The sequence below is a fragment of the Pocillopora verrucosa genome, chromosome 7 (assembly GCF_036669915.1).
Source record: "Pocillopora verrucosa isolate sample1 chromosome 7, ASM3666991v2, whole genome shotgun sequence".
Classification (NCBI taxonomy): domain Eukaryota; kingdom Metazoa; phylum Cnidaria; class Anthozoa; order Scleractinia; family Pocilloporidae; genus Pocillopora; species Pocillopora verrucosa.
The window spans coordinates 18,517,783-18,541,816 of NC_089318.1; the positions used below are offsets into that span (position 1 = coordinate 18,517,783).

Sequence of the window (24,034 nt, forward strand, 5' to 3'; positions counted from 1 at the left end):
CATGAATATGATTTCCTTTCATCCATTGAAGTTATTATTGCTGATCAAACGGATGTCTTCTTCATGTTGCCAGTTTAGTCACTCAAACCAGCAATACAATACTTAGCTAACTGGATAGTTTTAGGGTTAGAGTTAGGATTTTCAAGTAGGCACACGCAGTTGTGTGGATGTTGTGGTACATGGAGTTTAGTAGAGTGTAGGTTTTAGCAGTATTTGCCAGTGGTTCCAAAGTGCGGGTCACTGTTGAGAACCCAAGAATATAATAAGAAAGTCGCCAAAGGATTAGTCATATAAACAAGTCCAACTCTGAGTCAATGCCAAACCACAAGAAAGTTGTAAAACTCGCGCCAATGTTAAAAAAAAAAACAAAAAAAACTGAGGTTCGAAATATGGGTCGATGCTGACATCCTATGAAAATCATGGGAAAGTCGAGGAGATTGGTCATAGTACAAATCAATGCCACTTTCCCATGAAAATCAAGAAAGCTGTGGAAACTAGCCAATAAAACGCATATCTAATAAGGATGTGTAAAATGGCCAATATCGCTCTTGGCAGAGATACTGGTTTGCCGTGTTTTAGCAGTTATTTTGGCGAATATGGTTAAAATCAAATCTGTGTAAAAAACAATAAAATAAACGAGTTATTGAGGTTCGTCAAAATAGGGAGGGTCCTCTTAGTCTAGAGAAAAACTTCTGTCCATGGCTAAAGGCGTTAAATTAATAAATTGATATTGCTGGGCGGCATATCGAACAGGAACACTAAACTACGCCTTTCTCACAGCTTTTTCCCCTTTAACACCTTTGTTCATTCAAAATTTTTTTCAAAAGTCAAAACTCGTTTTGGAGGCTTAAAGGTATCTAAAGCAACGTTTTAAGATTTTATGGCGATCTTGTGAAAAACATGTAGTTCCAACTAGTTTTGAGGGTTTTGGCAGTTATACAAAAAGTGGGTGAAATCAGCCCAGTTTGTAGTGTTTCTTGCGGTTTGTACGCGTTTTCTGCCCAAATTTGACTGAGAACACTGCGTTTTAGCTGGATTAAGTGTTTTCAAATAGATTGTATCCCTATTTTGCTAAAGACATCGTGTTTTTGAACGTGAAATAAGCTGATTTTTGCAAAAACAAAAAAAAACGTGTTTTTCAGTTCGAATTGAGCGCTTTTGTCAACTTTTGCGTACAATTTGACAAAAACTCGTGCGTTTCTGCCGGATTTTGGTGTTTTTAGATAGATTTCATTGCAATTTTGCGAAATAGATGTAGTCTCAGCTAGTTTGCAGCGTTTTGGGATTGACACCGGCAAGAGTGATGGTAGACACTCTTAGCAAAGATCATTGTGCAAGCAGATATTAAGAGTTTACCTGTAAAGACAATAAATCAATTGAACACAAGAAAAAGGAAACTTGATAAAAAAAGAAGAATGGCGAGGAGAGAAGAGGGCTGCAATAAAGATTATGTACTTGTTCTTGAAGCTAAAAATTAACAAGGTTCCTGTAAATTAAGTTTACATGACAACCTAACAATTTGTGAAAATCACACAAATCCCAAGCTATATCCAGGGTTTTCTCTTCATAAAATCAACTCTTAACGCAAATTGGGATTTTACCTCAGTGCTTTTTTTTTGGACTTTTTATGTATATTATTTATGTATAAATAATGCTCCCCTGACTCTCCCCCAAATTTTCAGAACAGATGCAAACTCTTAAGAATGATCAAGGTTTACCTTAGTATTAAAAATTTTTACATCTTGAATTACCAAGTTATCACAGAGGATTTCTAGGTACTTTAACTTGTTTAACACCCTAAAAGAAGTGCACATACATACTACACACAATTAGCCCAGTCAAAATGTGCCACAGCCGACAATTTGGCCGCCTGCCACGATATAGCTGCCGCTAACTTCACACTTGTCAGACTTCCATTCAGGACAAGGTTTGGCCTCTGCTGCCTATTATTATCACCAGCTTTCCTTCCACTCAAAAACATTTTGACTGGGCTTATACATATGTGTGAGATTTGGTTACATGAGTGAACCTGCACTATTGAAAGAGATCAATGAATTATAACTCAATGAAACATTGATAAATAAAATAAATAAATAAAAATGACAAAAATTAAACTAACAGCAGACAGTACTCTTTCGGCCTTCTAGGCCTTATCAGTGTAATTATTAGAAAGGAATGCAGTGATCTTTAGTAATAAGATTACTTAGTAGCTAAATAACAACTAGCCCAGTCAAAATGTGCTGGTAGCCGGGGATTTGGTTCTCAATAAAATTAGCTAAAATAGCCAATCTTGAATTTTACTGCTCACTCAAAATGGGCTGGTGGCCTGCAATTTGACTGCCTACAATGAAGTACCTTCTGCTGACTTCACACTTTTCAGACTGCCTTTCAGGAAGAGGTTTGGCCTCTGCTGCCTATAATTACTACAGGCAGTTTGTCTACTACTAAAAAACATTTCAACTGGCCTGTGCAAGTGCTACTAGCATATAAAAAGCACCTTCAGGTAGATTAGAGCAAAGCAGCCTTTGTACCAAAATGCTCTGCATTAAGTACATCATTACCCTCTTCAGGTAATTCTATTTTACTTGTGAAAATCACAAGCTATATTACATCATACATTCAAGTTGACAAAGCAATCAGGGGTAAATTTTTCATAATGGGATGCAATGATCTTCAGTATCAAGATTATTTGGTTCCTAAATAGTAAAATGTTCGAGAGAAGAAATAACCGTAAACATTTTTTCTTTCTCATCAGCATCGACTTCCAAATAATAATGGATAATGACCACCTAAAACAAAGAAGAAATAAATCATACTTGTGATTTCATAAGGCTTCAATACGAAACAAGTATGCATATTTTTATTTCCTACAACTTACAACTCAGCTTACCCATCTTTCGTTTAGACTTCGAAACTTGCTGCTTTTTTACCACCGTTTCAATGTTTTCTTGTTGTTCAAAAGGTGGTAGAGCCATTGTAGATAGTGATTTTTTTTACTTGAGAACCAGATCACAACACCCAAGCCTTTTCACGCTAAAATATTAAACTACTGAGATTTCCTTCGCCGCCGTAAGCCGCCATTTTATCTTTCCCTGTGTACTAGTTCCCAAGCTTCGAACCCGAAGGTCTCGCGTCTCGCTCAAGCCATGAAATAATGCTATTCATTATTTCAGGGCCAATTAAGAAGTAACGATAATCATTATTTCGGTCTCGAGATCATGCTGAATGGTTCAGATTACGCATAAATCTCAATTCAACCGCCCGTCAATAGCGGAAACTATCGATTGCGGTTCGCTAACAGTTTCTGCTTAAGATATGAGCCTTTCTCGCTCTCCAGGTCGAATTGTTGAACTTTGCTCCTGCCACTGGGGCGAACTAAAGTCTGCTATACCAAAGTTACGCAGCTAGATATCTAGTATACAGAATTGCCATGTCCGTCGGCAAATATCTCGCAAATTTTCAGATAATTTTTGGGAAAGGCTATGTTACTGTTTGGGTTCTCAAAACGTACTCAGTTTCATGATTTCAAATATACTCTTCGCTGGTGGAGATAAAAATTCTTTGGTTTCTTGAGTATGCATGCTCTTCAAGGGAAATTGCGCACGAGGAAAACCTTGATACTTTAGTAAAAATTTTTACAAGTTTTGTTTTGTTTCCTTTTTTACTTTCAATTCCTCTCTTTATTTACCGTCTCACTCAAAAATAATTTTTTTGTACTACCATTTCTAGTACAGTAATCGGCGTTTAAGAAGCTCGTGCACGTAGTTTTAAAATTTGCTTATCTCAGATCTCTGCCGTCATTTGAGTCTGCTTTAGTTGAAGAGGGATGGATGGATTGAGTGAATTTAGGGTCTATTAATCAAAAACTAGAGAGTGGCTTTCAGCCATTTCTTAGACTGCCGGCATCTACAGGCGAAAGAGGGTCAGCTCCTCCATCCTCCCCTCAGACCTCTCACGGACAACGAAGCAAAAGTGAAACTCAAAATCAAAAGCGAAAGTAAATTCACTCGACTCCTGCTAGGCGGCCGTTACCAAGATGTTGTCTGTGATTTTTCCCGTTTTCATTTTACTGGGAAACGTTAACAAAGTCTACTCGCAGACAGATCTTATACATTGTGAATGGTTCTGTACGATTGTGGCTAAAAGTCCTCTAACCGCTTATGAGATGGAGCTGTGGTTCAACGTAAGCGAGCGTATCGATCAAAAGTGCGTGGCTAACACGTTATACCGCAACTTACAAAACACGACCACAACGGGTTACGTCTTCGCTTTACCTTCACGTAAAGAACGTGATTACTATGACGGATTCAGTTTTATGCCGTTTGATGCCATGAGAGCTTTGGATCACATGTTTCAGACAGAGCAAATGAACGAAACAGCCATGAAGAATGTCTCCTGTCTTCTACAACCCATGGCAAACCGAGCCGAAATGACTGTTTCAAATGGACTCGATGCTCTAAACTCGCTTCGTTTCTACATTTCTTTTGACAACCAAAGTTGGAATATACCTTTCGCTGGTTACGTCCATTTGGAGGGTAACTACCATATTTCTGCCGGTTTTTCGAATGGGAACGTGTCAGAGGATTACGAACTTACGTTGACTTCCGTGTACCATGTCTTGAGGCGGCTGATTCGGATAGGGTATGTCATATACTTTCCTCTATGCCTAACTCTTTTCTGTCACACTCTCAAAAAAATAAAAATTAAAGATAACAACGGAAGAGAGCCTGAGAATTCCCTTGGACCCTCTGCAGGGAAACATCGGTCTGAGAAAGTAGAAACTGCTGCTGCTTCTCAGAGAGTCACTAACTCTGGAACTGAAAGAGAGATGAGTGATGATGTTGATGTAATTGACGTTGATGGACCAGCTAGCCCTGTAGGTATAAGAAACTTTTTTTCAAATAATGTCTTCTTGAACAAGGCAAATAGCAACGAAAAAGAGTGGAAAAAAGTATGTTATCGTATGGTTCAATTTGTTATATTGATCATGTTTCCATTAAGTATTTTGCTATGGGTTGATGCTTTTGTCTTTTTGATACCAAGACTGTTCTCTCAAGGTTTCACCAATCTGCCGTCTCCATACCTGACTAAATTAATGTTTACCTTTGCCTTCAAAATAGAACCAGGCCTTTTTGGATTTGTTTTTTTTTATGGCTGGCAAATGTTATTTGTGTGCTCTGACCCATCGTCCCTAACCATATATCCCAGTTTCATTCATAGGAAGCATATAGTTTGCTTTCTTAAAACTTTGTTAACTCCCACCAACCAATGGTCTATTTGTGATGAGTGCAAGAAAATAAAAGCATTAGAGGTTTGCAGTACTCCAGATAAAATCCAACTGTATTTCCAATCATTTGGTTGGGAAACTTTGAAGAGAAACTGGAAAGATGTTTATGAAAATCCGGTCAAAAAATCATCCTCTGGGAACCAGGAATATTTACCTGTAACTTTTGAAGACAGTTCTTCAACAAATCAAGTAAAAATGTTTTCTTTTGTAAGAAAGTTACTTAAATTACCCCTGTTCATTGTTGTGACTTTTGTAGACTGGGTCATTTCACAACCAATTGTTTCTCTTTGTCTTGGAGGTTGTTGGTTTACAGTTAACTGGTTTGAGAATAAGTTGGCAAAAGCACTAGTTATCTTTGTAGAGTTTACTTCTATTTGTTTTTCTATTGCCTGGGTGGCATATATTTCATATTGCTGCTCCTTATCACTACAAATTGCTATCGAAAGTTTGTTAATCAGTAGTATGAAATATCCTATTGAAACTTTGTCATCTATGATCATATGTGTACTTACTTGGCATTACATTTGGACGTTGTACAGCTTCTTTACCAACATTTATTTTGGCCTTTTAGCCAAGTTGTTTGATATCTGTAGAGAGCATCATCACTTTGAAATGAAAGATTACACAATAGGATACAAAATGTACATTCCAAAGAAACTCTTTGATTTTGCATGTGACAAATTTGAGCCTGTGACTGAAAATTTTAAAAAGTTAGGTATGCGCTTACTTTTGTACACAACTTGTCTTTTCCTTTTATTTTCATTTGTGTATGGGACTAAGTATCCAAAAAATGTTGTTCTCCCTGCAACTTCAACATTATTAATTGTTCTTCATCCTGTGTTATGGGATTTTCTAAGGAAAAGAAATGAAGAAAAGGGGCCTAACAATTCTAGTGGGGAAAAGAAATTAAGAAATCTTGCAGATGACTATTTTATGGGAAAAATTTAATAGGCTTCAGCTAGTTTCACTAATCCCCTAAAATCTTACGCAACTTTTTGGCTAATTGTGTAACATGCAACTAACCCTTTCACATCTAAGATCTGAAAGAGTTGGTAAGGTATGGCCTTTTATTTCATTGTTTACTATTAAATAAATGAGGAAAAAGCAATATCCACCTCAACAACAATTTTTTTTAATTTGTGTGCTTAACATGGCTAAGAGAATACATCATCAAGTCAGTTAAAGTGTGGAAACAGTGTATAAAATAAAGGAACTTTTTAAAAATACTGTCAATATCATTAACCTTTTTTTAAGAGCTGAGGAAATCAAAAGGCATCCTTGCTTTTACAAGAGAGTATAATCAAGCTTAAGGTATTAGTTGACTCTATGATGTGAAGATCTGATTGTCAATTCTCCCCTACAGCTGCTACAAATTTCCTGGTAAATTAGTTTTGCAAATGTGATGATAGCAACTTCTACCTAATAAGTTTGAACAATCTTTGTGATTGTAAGTTTGCTGGATTGTGTAAGGATATTATAGGGAGAAGTTACAAGTTAATCACTTCTAGGAGTTAAAGGATTGAACTGTTAGTCAGAATGCTGAGTATACTGAGTATATAAGTACTGTGATTATGGTAATACCATCAGCATCAACCAATTGATTTAGATCTAAGTCTGGTGCAGAATTTGATATTATTTTAGTTAATATGATATCGATAAGCTTAGTGTGTCTTTGTTGTTTAACTTGAAGAAGCTAAACTGTGAACTCTTTCTAGTGTACTAAAACTCTATGTAACTGAGATGAGTTTGTAAATATGTTTGAGAAATAGTAAAAAAGTTGTAATAATTTAGAAAAAATAATTTAATGCAACTACTGTTTGTAATAGTTTTAGCATGCAACCCACTTAAAATAGCACTCAAGCAATCTGTGAATCCAAGTAATAAAATGTATTCATTTACGTATGTATGTTTGTTTGTTTTTGATGTAAGCAACTTTTCTTTCTGGTTTTGTTTTGACTTTTTACAGTTTTGTTGCACTGTTGGAAGACAATAAGCACAAGACAAAAGGAATTTAACATCTGCTTCAATCTTTTCCACAACATACCACACAATTTTGGGAGCATTGCAAGTGATGCTAAGCTTTTAAATCTGAAGTCAACCTCTACCCAACCCTGTTGAACTAAAATTCATTAAAATGAACATGAATGATTTAAAATTTTCGAACAAATCAACAGAAAACTCATAGTTACCTGCAAAGAAGTCCCAATAACCTTTTTCCAATGAGGAAAAATATTGGTATACTTGGTTTTCCCCCTCTTTCTTTAACCCTTAATCCCAAAGGGTGATTAGCATCTAATTTATCCTTACAATATCACCCCTGAATCACACATTAAGGTCACGAGAATGAAGAAAATGATCACCATCCAAACAAGCCCTTGATTGTTAAACAAATTCTCCTTGTCAGCATCATAGTGAATGTATAAAGAACAGTACAGAGTATTTGCAAATTGATATTAGGGTGTAAGGGTTTAAAAAGTCCTCCTATCCTTAAGACTGAATGTGTTGCACAGGACACTGCAATATTGATTCTACAACCCTGAAGCTAATTGATTAGTGGGATGAAGTGGTTAAGATACGGTGTTTCGAGCATTTGTACCCATAACAAACACTTCTTGACTTATCCAAAGGGAAACAGCTCATTTTGTTTCTTAAGAATTCCAATGTCACCCATGGCGAGGCAGAGGATGAAGATTTGAGGCTGTTATTGCGAAAGGAAGTTATTCTAGACTTGCACTCCTCTGCAGTTAAATCCTTCTCAATGCCAAAGCAAACATGTGGCCTGAGAAGGTAAAACTGGAGGAAGAAAAGAAGAACTAAAGACTTTCCTGTTGGCTCTTCCCGTAATATCTCTCTTGAGATTCCCCTGTAAACTGCATTGCAGAGAACCCTTTATTTGGAAAGGAGTGAACACCTAATGTATGAAAGAAGGAGCTGCAAAAGAGGCATTTTTGCCTCAAATGATATTTTTTTTTTATTTGCATTAGTGTGTGAGCCACAAGTTGTGGTTTAAATCAGTGCAACCAGGTTAATTAGTGCACTAAAGGGGGTAAGTTTCTAAAGAAACTGTGGTGCTGCATCAGTGGGAGAGTATAACATGGTGATTTAGTATTATCAACTGAGCTGATAACGTAAATTGGCCACCGTAAATAGTTCAAAAGCTGACGTTTTGAGCGTTAGCCCTTCGTCAGAGCTAAAAAAGAAAATCGTTCTGTTGAAGGGCAGAGAGTTGAAATATCAGCTCTTAAACTCTTTATGGTAGCCAATTTACATTATCAACTAACTTGATAATACTTATTACCTAATTAGTGCACTAATTTCAAAATAGTAGCAGCCACAGGTATTTGTCAGTCAGCTTACTCATTGGAATCCCCAAATGCTTTAGGTAGAAAGTTGTAATGAGTACTTTTGAATGGCAGAAATAAACATCATACACTTTCTGAAGTACACCTCAGCAGTACATGGCAAGTCCTCAGTGTTGAAGTATTTTTGATATTGCCTGATAGGACGCGGTCAAGAGTGATGAAGAATACTGCAAAAATTGTTCAGTCCTGGAAAGACAAAAAAGAAATTGGGTAAGGAAGCAGTCATTCTACAAAATAATTTCCAGAAAAAAAGCTTGTCTTCTTTCCTGTCTATTATAGCTTTACTTCTTGCTGCAACATGACTACCAGGGTGAAAAGAAGATAGAGGTTTTAACATAGGGGAAGGGAAGTATTAGAGCAGGGTAGCATCCCTTGATGAAGTAACCTTTGTAAAGAATTGTACCTCTTGCATGCTGATCACCCAGGACGCCATATTTGACTCCAACACCCTATGTAACCGCCAAGGTGTTGTCAAATGTTCCTGGTGCCTTTGTAGATAATCAGTCTTGATTAAAAAAGGGTGCGGACCTAAATCTATTATAACTTGTAATTTTCCTGTGTCTCTTTCCTGTTTTATGGTCAGTTTTACTATTTGTGGAACCCTGACTGCCTGTGTGAAAAAAAAAACACTCAGATTGGGGTTCATACTGACAATAGTTCTCTCTAAAGTTGGATTACTTGCTGTATTATCTGATTCAGAACTGTTTTTCTCTCCTACTAAGAATCCAGGCATAATATTTTTACTCAGTACTACTTCCTTTTGCAGTGAACTCCGTGATCAAGGACTTACAAGACCCAAGATTTTGATCCTAGTTCCTTTCCGTGATGCAGCGTTAAAGGTGGTGGAGGTTATCATGCACCTTATCTGTCCCGAGGAAGGGGTAAGTAAAATTTTATTTTGTGTAATACTGCACAATATCAGCCTACTCACTCCTCTCACTTTCTATCAGAGAATAGAAGGCGAGGATGGTAGCCAATAAGATTTCAGAATTTGTGATAGAATTCAAGGAGAGTAATGTTACAGTAAAAAGTAATAGGCTACTCATGATAAATACATGTACGTCATTTATAATACACTACTATACTGCAAGGCTGGTTGGAATACAGCTATTTTCTCTTGTCCAAATTTTGTAGGGTCAAGTTATGAACAAGAAACGTTTCTATGAGGAGTTTGGGGAGGCAGAGGATTCAAGCAGTTCAAAGGAAAACAGGCCCGAAGATTTTAAACAGATGTTTGCTGGGAACATTGATGACTGCTTTAGGATTGGAATTTCTGTCATGAAAAAATGTGTGAAGTTGTATGCCAAGTTTTACGCATCAGATATTATTGTGGCTTCGCCTCTTGGACTGAGGACAATCATTGGAAGTGCAGGGTATTTCTAAAATATTACTCACGTAAATACATATATAACAACTCTCTTTTATCAGAAACAAACATCCTTGGTTCCTGTACAGTTTGCTAGATCTCACAAATAAGATCAAGTTTGGTTACTTTTTCCACAAAGAGAGAAAATCAAGGAAGTTTGATTTCCATTAGTTAAAAATATGGGGTTTTTTTCAAGGATTTTAGGGATAATTATATTTTTGTGCTTGATTCTCAATTTTGGACTATTTTAGCCCACTCGAGCAATTTCCAGTCTGTACCAAGAGAGTGAGACGAAAAAGTTTCAGTTATCTATTGGATTTTGAAATCGAGCATATGATTTCAGACAAAATTGTACTCCACTCGGTTCAAATTCTATTGCAAATTTCACGATGTGCCATAACAAAAAGTAAATTTGTTTATTTATGTATCATGCATATCTATTTACAGAGAGAAGTCTCATGAATATGATTTCCTTTCATCCATTGAAGTTATTATTGCTGATCAAACAGATGTCTTCCTCATGCAAAACTGGGAACATGTTCAGGTATGTATTTTATTGTATCAGCCTCTCTAATGATTATATTAGTTGAATCAGACTATTTTTGATAGCACTGCAGCATGTCTTTTGTCGTTTTACCTTGTATAATTATGGAGGGAACATTGGCTTGTTTTGTAGAAGTGATTACTGCATATTACCTATGGAATTTTATCGGTTAGCCTCACTTTTGTTAAGTTAATCACATGTACTTTTTTATCATTTGCAGCACGTCTTTGAGCATCTCCATCAGCAACCAAAAGACTCGCATGATGTTGACTTTTCTCGTGTCAGAATGTGGTGTCTGAATGGATGGTGAGTGCGAGGGCGTGGCAGAGGATCTAGAGTGTGTGATGACCCCTTTCTCTAGTATAAAAATCCTGGTATACTTGTACATTCTGACTAAACACCTCTGAAACATCTGGCGCTCAAAATAAGTCAAGCAAATGTCAATCAAAATGTCAAGCAAAGTGAACAAAGTTTGTTTTTTGATCTTGTGAACTTAGAAGTTTGTGCAAAATTTTCCTTTAAACTCCCAGCCCTTTTGAGCAACTTTTAATTGTAAAGGACCTGGAGTTCTTTTCGCTCTTGATGTATAAATTGGAGAATTTGCTTGGAAATATGTGGCCTTTTATGATCACTAAGGTCAGTTAGCACTAATCGCATTGGTTTGCCTTTACTCCATAAAATGCCTTCTCCGGTGGAAATTTAGAGACAAATCAAATAGTACTGTTCTACCTGTTTATAACATTGTACTAATTTTCTTTGTAGGTCGAAGTATTACAGACAGACCCTCATATTCAGCAGTTTCGTGTCACCTGAAATGAACTCTCTGTTTAACAGACAATGTTTCAATATCCTTTGTTTACAATAAAATATCTTTATGGATGACAAGCAGTAGTGATACACCCACATAGTTCTGTAAATAATAAAACAGAAATGTTTGTTATATTTCATTGTAAGTTAGATAATTGTCAAGACATTGTTTGTTGTCATGAACCTTTTCGCTGGCAATCTTTTTTTTTGTGTATGTGAGAGATTTATAATTTATATCATTGCATTCCCTCTTTTTTTCGGGGGGGGGGGTAGCTTTGATAAGTCACTAAAAGATATAAGAATTATATAGTAAAACACATTTATTTTTCTTAATAAAGAAGTCACATTTTGCTGGTAAGGTGAAAGTTTGTTCAACTGATGTACCAGGTTCTATTTGTCAAGTGGCCGTCCAGGTTCCCCAGGTAAGCCCTGAAGAGAGATCCGGGTACGAGATTACTCACAGATACAACGCTTCAGATTACGCATGGATGCGACTGTTCAGATTACGCATAGAAACAACGCTTCAGATTACGCATAGATACGAATCGTCAGATTATGCATAGATACAACGCTTCAGATTACGCACAGATACAACGCTTCAGATTATGCATAGATACGACGCGCCAGATCTCAGTTCAACCGCCTGTCACTAGCGCAAACTATCAATTGCGGTTCGCTAACAGTTTCTGCTTTAGATATGAGCCTTTCTCGCTCTCCAGGTCGAATTGTTGGACTTTGCTCCTGCCACTGGGGTGAACTAAAGTCTGCTATACCAAAGTTACGCAGTTAGATATCTAGTAGACAAAATTGCCATGTCCGTTGGCAAATATCTCGCAAATTTTCAGATAATTTTTGGGAAAGGCTATGTTACTGTTTGGGTTCTCAAAACGCACTCAGTTTCATGATTTCAAATATACTCTTCGTTAGTGGAGATAAAAATTATTTGGTTTCTTGAGTATGCATGCTCTTTAAGGGAACTTGCGCACGAGGAAAACCTTGATACTTTTATATAAATTATGCTATTAACCTAAAAGTTTATGTAGGAGTTATTGAGTTTTAATAATTTCTGTTTTTTATTCTAGACCTTCCATCGTTTTGACTGCTCAAATTTTTCAGAAGCCGCCGACAAGAGATTCCAAATCTTTATAAATAAGGTAAGAGACAACTTCATTTGGCCACTTATTTGTTTCACCAGGAAGGACACTTCCTTCTTTCGTTGTGGCTGTTTGGTCTTTCTACACTAATCGCAGCTGTTCTGATAAGCTCCCCTCTCTAATAAGACTCCCATCGAGACCTTCAAGTTTCTAACAAGCTTCCTTCCTTCCCCTCGTAGGTATTTAATAATAAGGGCTAAGTGTCAGAAGATAACTGTTGATGCGCATTTTGTCCTTGTCTAATAATCCAGCACTCTCTAATAAGCTCCAGCTTCGCTTTGCCTTTTTTTTTCACATAAACAGGCTTGTAGTTGATGAAACAAAAGTTCAAGTCGTGTCCAAGCCCGAATCCACTTTTTTGTTCTCAATTTCAGGCTTTTTTTTCTGCAATTGCTTTAACTGTAGTTTACCTTTGATAATGAATTCGTCACACACTCAAAGTGGTCATTCTGCGTCAATTGATTCACGATTAAATTAAGTTTAAAAAAGGCTGTTGTACACAGCCTGCTATGCGAGTTCTCAGATCACCAATTCAACTTGTCAATCATCTTTTTCAGGTTTTACCCGATTTCAAGGGTTCCCTTATGGGCCACACAGCAATCTTTGTTCCATCGTACTTTGACTTTGTGCGTCTGCGAAATTACTTCAAACGTGAAGGCATAGACTGTGCGCAGATTTCAGAGTAAGTGCTTGTTTTGCACTAACTTTTCCTTATCTTGATATACCCCTGAAAGACTAAGATAGCCCCCCAGAGGGCCTTCCTATGCGTGTTTTCCATGAGTCATGTGGTCTGATCGAGACGGACTGTGGACAGTAGTAAGGACTAGCGTTTCGACAACCCGAGCCAAACTCATTATCGGAATCAAAGATGAAGGCGCGCAGTATGCAGTCGAAACGTTACTTTCCACATCGGAAGTGACTACATCGTGAGACAAACATATACCTCATTGAAAGTATACAAATGTCGTGAATATGTCATTCATTTGTTTCCAGCAGTTGTTGACATTTGTTGAGTTTAGTTTTGCAGCTGATAAGTTGAGAGGTGGGCGCGGGTTTTCTACACCAATCACAGAGCGAATCAAATCAGATTCAAAGGGGTTTCGTGCCACTTTAGCCGCTTGATAAAAGAGTGCTTCAATGATCTTCAAAATAGTCAGTGTTAGCTTATTCCTACCAGATACTCACAACCGAAAGAGATACAGAGAACCCGGACGCACTTTCAACAAGGAAAGAGACCGTTTCTTTTGTTTACGGAAAGATTCTACTTCTTCTACAGGTATACTAATGTAAAATCCCGCTCTATTAAAATCTTTCTCTGTTCTCATTTTGTTGTTTTCTTTACAGAGCGTGAGAATAAAAGGAGAGATTGCTTTTCGATTGAGGGTAGAGAAGCCAAAACTTACCTAAAACATGGTTTTCTCATTTTCTCATTCTCAGTTTCATCTCATTTTCTTTTCCACCCATTCGCTTCCTTTATTAAATTGTGAACAATAGTTAACCCATTAACCCCCAAGAACGACTAGCATCTGTTTTCTCCTTACAATATCACCCTTGAATCAGTCATGGAGGTCATGAAAATTAAGGAAACGGTCACCAACTTAAGAAGCTCTTGATTATTAAACAAATTCTCCCTGTCAGCACCTTGGGAAATGTATGGAGAACAGTGCGGAGAAAATGCGTACTGATGTTAGGATGTAAAGGGTTAACACCGAAAACATTTTTTCCTAGGTATCGCATTCGAGGAGTCCGGAATATAATTTTCTACGAACTCCCGCACTACTCTATGTTCTACACGGAGATTCTAAATTTCATGGATACAAGGAGCAATCGGTTGAAGCCTCAGATGAATCCTGTTAATTGTACTGTGTTATACACAAAGTCTAATGCGCTGCGTCTGGCTAGAGTGGTGGGTTCGCGACGCTGTAGTCGCATGATCTCCTCTGAAAGCCAGGTTCATATGCTTGTTACTGGTGACGAGGATGAATGAATGGTTGCTCATGCGTGTTAGAGCGACGAAGGAAAACACCACAAGGGGCCAATAAGAGCGCAATTCAAGAACAAGCAAGCATCTTATTACACCCAATTGTACACGCGACCCAGACTGGTCCCCACGTGATTCCAGATATAAGGGCAAGAGGGCTGCCTTAACGAACGGTGATTCGTGGTGAGGTAACACATTTGCAAATGCGAGCAGAAGTGCTGTTTGGACTTGTGCAATGGCCAGAAGATTGTACTATCATGGAGGAAGCTAATGCGATCATATTCCAGCAGACTCGGAAATTACATTATCAATATGCAACAAAATAGTTTAATTCGAAACTTTTCCAGTGTTAAAAAACTTTACGCAAGTGTCTTGTCGTCTATAACGAAATACGAAACTTCTTACGAATCTATTTGTGTTAACTAACAGAACTTTGTGTGATATTCCCTTCGAAACAAACAACTATCACCCATACGAACACTGGTACATCATCGAAGGTAACATTGCACAACTCGATCAAACGTGTAATCAGATAAACTAGTTTTACCATACAAACAATCGATTAATCATCAGTCAGCGAGTCAGTCAATCATTCGATCGGTAGGTCAATGACTCACTGACTCAGTCAGTCAGCCCATGCATCAATGAATCAATTATTCAGCAATCATTCAGTCACTTGAACGGAAAGAAATTTTTCCTGTCTTCATGAGTTTGGTAATCGACCGTTCACAAATCGTTTAAGAAACTTCTGGACTTGGGGCAAAAAAATCTTATCTTATGCAATAAAAGTAATGATGAAAAGGCAGTCATCTGGAATAATTTTTTTTACTTGGAGGATGATTGAAGTTTAGAAATGGGCAAAGAATAACGATGGTTAGTCTCGTTCTATTATCATTATTTCGATCTTCTGGTGCCAGTTGCTTTTGGCACCGGCATTAAGGTCTAATTAACTTTTAATTCGATTCAGGAATTTTTAATTTGTTCTACGGACAGTTTGACACGAGCAGATTAGTTGAGCACAGTAAATGATTTGAATTAGGGCTTTTCCATTTCTTTAGCGTCTGGATCTGAAACCTTTTAGTCTAATTTCATTCTGAATGTCGCTCGCACTTCATGCATTTTTCTGTTCACCGCACCTTGCAGCACTTCTTTTGTATGGGTCCGCTGGTTTAGTATGGTGAGCTACTTTGACTGAGCTCAGTATTCTGGTGATCAATTTCGCTTCACGTGATAATTACTTCTGTGCCTTTTTAAGAGTAATCTTTCCAAAGCACTGTTCCCTTCCCTCCCCTCCCCATGCCGAAAAACAGCCACGCCCGTCCAGTCCGTGCAAGAGAGAATGCAAGTCCATGGTCTAACAACTTCAGTCAGATTTTAGGTTTCACATTTTCTTTTTAAGCTTTTTATTTCAACTTTTTAATTCTAAATTTGAAAATTAATCATAACCTAATTGACTCTACATTCTTTTTCTAGTTTAGTCAATTTGTACTTTCTGCTTGACTGATAACTTCTCTGACCCAGTCTGTCATCACTTCCATATCAGCGTACACCCCATACTTATGGGGGTCACCACATTTATGTCCCCAGGAAACCACCCCAGTCAGATACCAGAGCCCCTCTTCTTCACAGGCCAGCGGTCCACCGCTGTCGTACTGGCATGCGTCGACTCCACCTTTCTCGAATCCAGCACACAGTGCTCTGTTGTGTATGGCTCCGTTGTAGGATTCCTCTGAGTTGCATTTGTCCGGATGTACAAGTTTAACCCTCGCCTCCCTCAGAATGTCTGGCTTAGGTCCTCTCCACTGAGTGTGGCCCCAGCCACTTACATAACACTCCTTACCTACGGGGAACTTGAAGCCTGGAGGAAGGAGGCAGATGGGGAACACAAAGTTGTCTAAAATGGCGGGAGTTTTAAGATGCAAGACAGCTGCAAAACAATATACAAAAATGCTCAGTTTGGTTTTCACAGAACAGTATCGGTTGTTGATGAATAGGTGGTAATTTCTACTATTCAGATAGGTGATTCTATGACAATGTCCCTAAATCTCATCCACATCCTGTTAAGCCCTCACATCAGCGCTTCGGCCTGAGAGTTTCTTCGACCAGGCCTCGACCAAAACGAGTCAGCGAGAGGTCGGCAAGGGGTCTGGCACTAATTATTAGTGCCAGATCTCCGGAAAGCCTCTCCCCGACTCGTCTCTACTCTTCCCTTGGGAGGAGGGGGGGAGAGGGGGGAAGGGGGAAGTCCTGAAGCGTTACTAATAAGGGCCTACTAACAGGCCTCATCTTGTGAAAAACAAGAGAGGCCGGCAAGGAATCTAGCACTAATTATTAGTGCCAGACATCCACAAAGCCTCTCCTAGACTCATCTCTAATCTTTCCTTTTCTGGGGGGGGGGGGGGGCGTCCTGGAGCGCTACTAACAAGGGCCTACTCTCAGGCTACATCTCGTGAAAAACAACTGAGCAACCTCCCACAAGTGCGACCGTTCTGTGCCATTTTCTGTGTCCTATTTGCTAAGCAGTGGCAAATCAGTACAAGACAGTTCAATGATGATGAATAATCAGTTCTTTTTTAAGAAAAATTCGAAGTTGACTAAAAATTTTCGCGTGAATAAATTCACTCACCAACGTCGTAATCCGGTGGGATTGACTTCAATTTATTATCACTAACTTTGTTGGCAGAGTTTTTATACTGCGGATGAAGGTAAATTGCTTTCACCTCTCTAGCTTGCTCAAACCAGTCCTCATTTTTTAGGTGATGTTCACCTAAGGTTACTGTCCAGTGATTGGGATTCTTGGACAATCCAGAACCTGTAACCAGGAAGTGTAAAGTATTAGGTTGCTAATATATCAAGGATACTTTGACTTTCTGTTGTTTTGGAACTTGCACTATATATGCCCGACAGGAATGCACGAACCGAACTATAACTCGCAAAAAAATAAATTACGTTCTGAGAAACAAAGGGAAGCAAATTTAAAAATTCCTCTCAAATTTGATCGAAATCCTATTTCTCTGCGAGAAAAACCCTTCACTCTCACTGGGTGAAATGAAGAATTGTTTTTCTGGAAAAGTGCTTGGGAGTATCTTGTGCTTGATCTCTACTCAGTGGAAGAAAAACACAATTTTCCGGGTCAATGCGCATTGGGATCAGCAGAGCTTTAACTAATACCTAATTTGAAATTGTTTTCAATTAGGTCGTTGTATTTCTAATTTTTTTCCACGTAATTGAGTATTCTTGAACAAATTTATAAGCAATGAGGCTGTTCGTGTTAGGAAGTTGGATGAGCTCGCGCGTGCGTTTTTAAATGGAACTGCCCGCTGAACATGCACCACTTTATGATAATACATTAAAACTTACCCACAAAACAATGTGAAGCGGAGACAACCCACTCTGGGGAAACAAGCGAGCCTCCACACGTCTGTGTGTTGTTCTGCAGTAGGGCTACCTGCCAGGGCCACGCCCCGGGTGAACTGATCTGGCCTCCAACGATCCGCTTAGCCTCAATGTCGTTTGAGATATACCTGGCACCACACTCGGGTTCTATGAAAATGTTGACCGAAAATCCATTAATAAGACTTGCTTAGCACTCATGATGAAAGTTTTGTGTAAGTTATTTATTTGTATAGTTATGACCAAGACTTAGAAACTATCAGAAAAATGAAACGACTGATGTGTTGAACTAGCTGTCCTGTTTGTCTTTCTGTTTATTCTTTTTCCTACAGATTACGCGGTTTTTTTTTCTGGCGGTTTTTGAGCGAGTAGAAGCGAGGGCAAGAGGAGCGCTACGCGTTCTACCCCTCGCGCGCGACTAACGTCTCACCTCACGATTGCCTCCGAATGATTCAAAAAGCAAAAAAGAAACATCAGTTCTGTGAGCTATTTCTCGACCATCAGAAGCGAGTTCTCCTATCGTTTGATATAGAAAGTAATGAGCATATAATTCAGTATACCAGCTGTCTGATGTAGCTTTCAGCCGGTGCCTTATTGCCGAAGATTTCTCTCAGTAAACTGAGATGCACAAAAAAAGGTACTGAATTATTCAAGCTATGGACGTAGTACTTTGTAAAAATGTATAAAGTGCTTGTAGCACAAACCTAACACCTGTTCCTGGGTGGAGAGAATAACAACGGTTGCCAAGAGGACTATGCCGACAGTATTGCGCATGCTTACCGACGTTATGAAGCCAAACCTGGTTGAGAGAACAGATACAGTTAACGAACGTCACTTTTTGAAAAACACGGCTAATGCCAGACACACGGTCAGCGTAAACAAGCGAAAAAGCAGGCGGGTAAAAAATGGCGGGAAAAATGCTGCTGCCATTTCCTGACAACCTCTGGGCATTGTTTTGCCCCATCATTTCGCTCGTCTCCAGAGCGAGAGTGAGACCGGGAGCCTGGAACATATCGTTGATGAACAATACAATATCGCAGCTAGGCAGCTGGGTTTAAAAACTCGCTCTCACTGTTGAAATTGCAGAAAAATAAGAAAACATCAATTTATCGGACAAAACATGTACTAATAGAAGAAACCAGAAGAGTTGTTTGCTCAATTACATTACTTTTTAAACAAAACAGTACTTCTGCATTGTTTAAAAGAAAACTTCTAACAAATGAGTTTGAGCGAATGAATGAAATATTACTCGCTTATTTATATACAGTTTGTTGTTTTAATCATATATGATCTACTTTTTTCTACCCTTCTACTTTACAAAATATATTTTAGTGAGGAATGGTCATGAGTAACCAACTTAAGCTAGAAAAATCGCTAAATTCTCTTTCAAGGAATATTGAATTCGATTCAAGCTTATATATTTCTATTTACCGAATGAACTTCGTATTTTCTATAGTTCATATGACAGTTTTGCATATTTGACAGGCGGAAAAGGTACCGCAGAGGAAATAACACTGAGTATTCAATCTTTCTGCCTCGTCTTCGCATTGTAAGGCCATGGCCTGGAATAAATAAATTAGGGAATGCAATCTTTGCTTCACTTGATAGTTTGCTATTATTGTCGAAGTCGTCATCATGTAACTCGCTGTTTAATTACACCATTTGAAACATTGTCTAGAACATTTTTAAATAATGCAAAATTATTTCTGCAGAGAAAAAAACAGTGGTTAAAACTTTAAACCATTGGTTTCTTTCACATAACTTTGTGAAATTGTCTCTCTTACCATCGATGATACACGAACTCTTCGATTAAGTACGAGTGTCGAAAGTCTGATCTGTTCTGTTTCATAATACGCGTTTACTTCGAAGAAAAACGTCGTATACTCCAGAAAGCTCCATTTTTTATTTTAGTCTTCAACACTGACGAACGGATTATCGTTTCTTTGAACAAACTTTAGAAGGACTGAAAAGGTTATGCATAACGCTTACGGCAGACGGAAAAAGCGTGACAAAAATTAAACTTCTTGTCGTCTGCTTTCAGCCGTTTTCATATTTGAAAATGAAGACATCTGCTTTTACCGTGAACGAGATACTTTTTTTGCAATATTTCCTAAAGAGTTGACTGACGGCGGATTATAAGAAGAGGAGTGAAACTAGAGTTCATTTTTTTTTTCTATTTGCTGTTGTTGTCGACGTCAGGATCAAACTCTCTTATGCTCACCAAACAACTGAGTGCTAAAACGAAAACATCAGTTAATCTATTGTGAAGCCATAGCAAAATGTCTCACCTCAAACGTTCACAAAGGGGCTTTCAGGTATCCCAGTGTGATCACCTTCAGGATAAGCTCAGGATTTTTAGGATCAATCACTTTGAAGGTAAATCTTCTGGAAACAAACATAGACCCTTATGCGTCACGTAGCGTGGCAAAAGCCACCGCACATGCGACACGACTCTTCATACGAGAACTAAAACAATAACACCAGGTGAAAAAAGGCTTCCGATGAAGGCTCTCTTGATTGGTTAAGTAGACATAGTCAATTATTGGAAACATAATTATTCGCTTTGAGAGGAAGTGCATAACTGGAAAAAGTCGAAGAACTCTGAGCCTATCGGTCGAAAATATTTCTATCAATACTGGCGAGGTGAATGCGTTGATACAACAACATTCTTCCTTTTCAGTTCTGTTTGGGAAAATTTTTTAGACCATCTTCAGATGATTTTTCTGTCGGTTGATTATCGTATGGACGCCTATTTGTCTGAGATCAAGGATCCGTTCTGTGATTAGCATAATCAAAAGATGGCTTTTAATTCCATCTGGCCTCTTTCGCCCCTTGCAGCTAGAAAACTAGACAAACTTACGTTTTCCTTGAAAACAAAACGTGGACAATGCCAGCATCCTTTATCCTAGTTTTAGCATTTTTTAAATTAGTTTCGTTCATAGATTTATTCTTAGTATTGTCTCTAAGTTATTTTCTCCGCACAGCACAATGAATACAATTTTTTTTAGTTCACTGAAATCATCATGTCAAAAATTAACCCACCATACATATAACTGATGAGCACACAATCCAGACAGTGAAGAACGCTTTTTGCACGTATGAGAGTAAAAAATTATGAATGTTGTGCATTAAAACAGTTAGAACAAAAACACCGGTCCAATCTCATTTTTTTTTATTTAAACGAGATTCTAGGCGCGGAATAGGCTTGCCACTAAAATGCGTACCTTCTTCAGAAAATTGCGAAAACATGAGTTTGAATACTTTTGATATGCATTAGAACAGACAGAATGCCTCATGGTAAACTTGCGACTTAATTTTATAGTTTTTTAAGCGGTTTTTTTCATTTACAGTTTTTTTAGTCTACAAGTCTCGTCTCACTAAAATAGAATTTCTATCGACTGCGTATTTCTTCGTACGAACTCTTTGACACACAGGGTAATTTATTTCTCATGTAAATCCTTGAGTTGTTTCAGCTTTTATTTGGTTCTTCCTTTTTCCCGAAAATGGGTGCATAATTGCCACAAAATCATCCTGATGTAAATCAGTCAGTGACACAATTCACGTCTTGTTAATGAGTTGGTGGGAATTCACCAACTGTTCACTAAATTCTGTTTGAGAGGCTGGTTTCTCACGGAGAACCAAAGGGAGGTGGTTGTGCCTTTATTGCTTGACACAAACCAGAGTTACGCGAGTTACCAATGGTTATGGAGGAATGTGACTGAAAGAGATATGGAGAATGGGAAATGGAGGGTGGGAAATGGAGAATGGGAAACGGAGAATGGGAAATGGAGAATGGGAAACGGAGAATGAGCGGTGGGAAATGGTTAATGGAGAATAGAGAACGAAGAATTGGGAATAGAGAGTCAGGAATTGGGAATGGGGTATGCGCAATGTAGAATGAAGAATGGAGAATTAAGAATGAAAAATCAGGTGTTTGCAGGGAACATTGATGAATACTTTAGGAATGGAATTTCAGTCATGAAAAAATGTGTGAAGTTGTATGCCAAGAACCCATCAGTTGTCACTGTGGCTTCGCCTCTTGGACTGAGGATGATGATCATTGGAAGTGCAGGGTATTTTTAAAATATTACTCACGTAAATACATACATAACAACTCTCCTGTATTACAAACAAACATCCTTGGTTCCTGTACAGTTTACTAAATCTCTCACATAAGATAAGGTTTGGTTAAATTTTCCACAAACAGAGAAAATCAAGGAAATTTGATTTCCATTAGTTAAGAATGTGGTTTCTTTTCAAGGATTTTTGGGAAAGTTGTATTTTTGTGCTTAGTTTTCAATGTTGGACTATTTGAGTCCACTATAGCAATTCCCAGTCTTTGTTAAGAGACTGAGACAAACAAGTTTCAGTTATCAGTCGATTATTCATTTTAGTCCGCACCTAATTCCTACGTAACCTTTCCCAGTTTAGGTACCAAGTGAGATAACACACCAGCATTATATTGTAGACTTGAACTCTGTTTATCTTGACAAGCAGCCTTACTAAATAAACAGTGATGCAGAACAAAGACAGATCTAATCAATTCCCAACTCGATTATTATTACAAATTTATTAAACGAATCACATGCTGCACTTAAGTTAGACACTTGACTAAGCTGGCGGCCAAGAAGCCTTGTTAAATGTCTTCGGAGCGGAGAGGACTGGAGTCTGGGCACTTAAAACGTCATCCCATTGCTGAAAAATTCTGATACACACCAACCATTTAAGTAAGTGGCCTCTCCAATTGAAACATCAGATCCAAAGGAGGGCAGAGATTTGTATCCCCAGCAAAGGCAATCTGAGTTGTAATCAGCTTTAACCTGCGATGCAAAGGCTATGCAATCTCTCCATTTGGCTGAACTCCTGCAAAAGGTTTCGCATCGGTATCTACATTGTGTTTTCCTGTGCGGGTCATTGGGGTAACCCGTTGTTATTTGCACTGTTATTGACCATGCGGCTCTTGTAGTAGGTGGGGTTTTTGTGGCAAGGTGCTGGATTTCTGACTCTGAGTCACAGATTTCTGCAGATCTGCTCTGCACTAAGATAATAATTAAGAAAACGAATTCATTAACGACAAGAAGATCGGGGAATTTGGGTCTTACAGTAGTGGTGCTAGTGTTGGGGTATCTCTCTTGTGATGATGTGGTTTCTGTCGCATTCTTTCCGATTCCTTCCTTTTCCTCTCTCATCCCAGTACTCCTCCGGGCTCTAATTTTCCCAGGCTTCCGTCCCTTGTCCACTACACTATAAAATGTTCCAGGTTTTGATTTACAGATTTGCATATTAGGAAATCTTACCTAGAATCGCGATGGACAACAAGAGTAAAGGAACAAGAATCAATCCAGTTTGAGCCATTCTTAAGGGTCCTGTAAACAACAACAAAAATGTTCGAAATCACGTTCGTTTTGAGTTTATCACTCTTGAAGTTCATGTTCACAACGAAAGAAATAGAGTGACTTCCTTCTCAGACATCAGGTTTGCCTCCAGTGTGCCCAAGAGTCATGATTCATGTTTAAACGGTAATTATGTCTTAAGTCAGTTACACGGTAATAATACCCAAGAATATATTTTTACTTGACGGATTGTTGGAGTCTAGAAATGGGCAAAGAACAACGATGGTTAGTCTCGAGCAATTATTATTATTTCGATCTTCTAGTGCCAGTTGTTTCTGGCACCGGCATTAAGGTCTAATTAACTTTTAATTCGATTCAGGAATTTTTAATTTGTTCCACGGACGGTTTGACACGAGTAGATTAGTTGAGTTCAGTAAATGATTTGGATGAGTGCTTTCCATTATGCATCGAAGATCACCATGGTAAAACCAGAACCTTTTAGAAAGAAACCATCGTGTGCATGTTACTCAAATAAGAGAAGAATAGAACAGAAAGAGGGTTATTGAATCTCAAGTAAAAACAATGGAAAATCTGATCTATATTTTGTCAGAAAAAAACACGTCATTAGGCATTTGGATATAGCTTTATACCGCACTGGTCGCATTTAAAATTTGCATATGTAGCTGACCGTAAACGAGCGTAGGGTGGGGGTGAAGTGTGTGTGTGACTCATGTTTGACGCGAGTGTGAGACTCGCCCCTCGCGCTGATGTCGCGTGAGACTGCTCCAAATGATTCGCTTTCCATGC

General features: G+C 38.3%; 2 protein-coding genes across 2 annotated transcripts; one reads left to right on the plus strand and one right to left on the minus strand.

Moving 5' to 3' along the window:
* Nucleotides 1–4,165: 4,165 nt before the first annotated feature.
* Nucleotides 4,166–15,330, plus strand: LOC136282572 (U3 small nucleolar RNA-associated protein 25 homolog). Its single transcript, XM_066170252.1, has 14 exons — nucleotides 4,166–4,880; nucleotides 5,859–6,002; nucleotides 7,915–8,074; nucleotides 8,791–8,859; nucleotides 9,416–9,530; nucleotides 9,784–10,022; nucleotides 10,463–10,559; nucleotides 10,780–10,865; nucleotides 11,322–11,404; nucleotides 11,712–11,788; nucleotides 12,449–12,520; nucleotides 13,078–13,202; nucleotides 13,698–13,796; nucleotides 14,249–15,330. Exons 1-14 carry the CDS (start codon nucleotides 4,166–4,168, stop codon nucleotides 14,505–14,507), a joined length of 2,340 nt encoding a protein of 779 aa, XP_066026349.1. The 3' UTR covers nucleotides 14,508–15,330.
* Nucleotides 15,331–15,891: 561 nt separating this feature from the next.
* Nucleotides 15,892–20,376, minus strand: LOC131781072 (transmembrane protease serine 2). Its single transcript, XM_059097724.2, has 5 exons — nucleotides 20,183–20,376; nucleotides 18,599–18,693; nucleotides 17,862–18,044; nucleotides 17,128–17,313; nucleotides 15,892–16,428 (listed from the first exon to the last, which is right to left on the minus strand). Exons 2-5 carry the CDS (start codon nucleotides 18,666–18,668, stop codon nucleotides 15,980–15,982), a joined length of 888 nt encoding a protein of 295 aa, XP_058953707.2. The 5' UTR covers nucleotides 18,669–18,693; nucleotides 20,183–20,376; the 3' UTR covers nucleotides 15,892–15,979.
* Between the last annotated feature and the right edge of the window lie 3,658 nt (nucleotides 20,377–24,034).

What these genes read in the sequence shown, in the direction of transcription:
- LOC136282572 (XM_066170252.1), top strand. Translation starts at nt 4,166, where the DNA reads ATGGAGCTGTGGTTCAACGTAAGCGAGCGTATCGATCAAAAGTGCGTG. An exon ending in AAAGACAAAAAAGAAATTGG is followed by an intron (nt 8,860 to 9,415) that starts GTAAGGAAGCAG and finishes TTCCTTTTGCAG; the next exon opens with TGAACTCCGTGATCAAGGAC. An exon ending in ATGTGGTGTCTGAATGGATG is followed by an intron (nt 10,866 to 11,321) that starts GTGAGTGCGAGG and finishes TTTTCTTTGTAG; the next exon opens with GTCGAAGTATTACAGACAGA.
- LOC131781072 (XM_059097724.2), bottom strand. Translation starts at nt 18,668, where the DNA reads ATGCGCAATACTGTCGGCATAGTCCTCTTGGCAACCGTTGTTATTCTC. An exon ending in CGCTTCACATTGTTTTGTGG is followed by an intron (nt 17,314 to 17,861) that starts GTAAGTTTTAAT and finishes TCCTGGTTACAG; the next exon opens with GTTCTGGATTGTCCAAGAAT. An exon ending in CCCACCGGATTACGACGTTG is followed by an intron (nt 16,429 to 17,127) that starts GTGAGTGAATTT and finishes ATTGTTTTGCAG; the next exon opens with CTGTCTTGCATCTTAAAACT.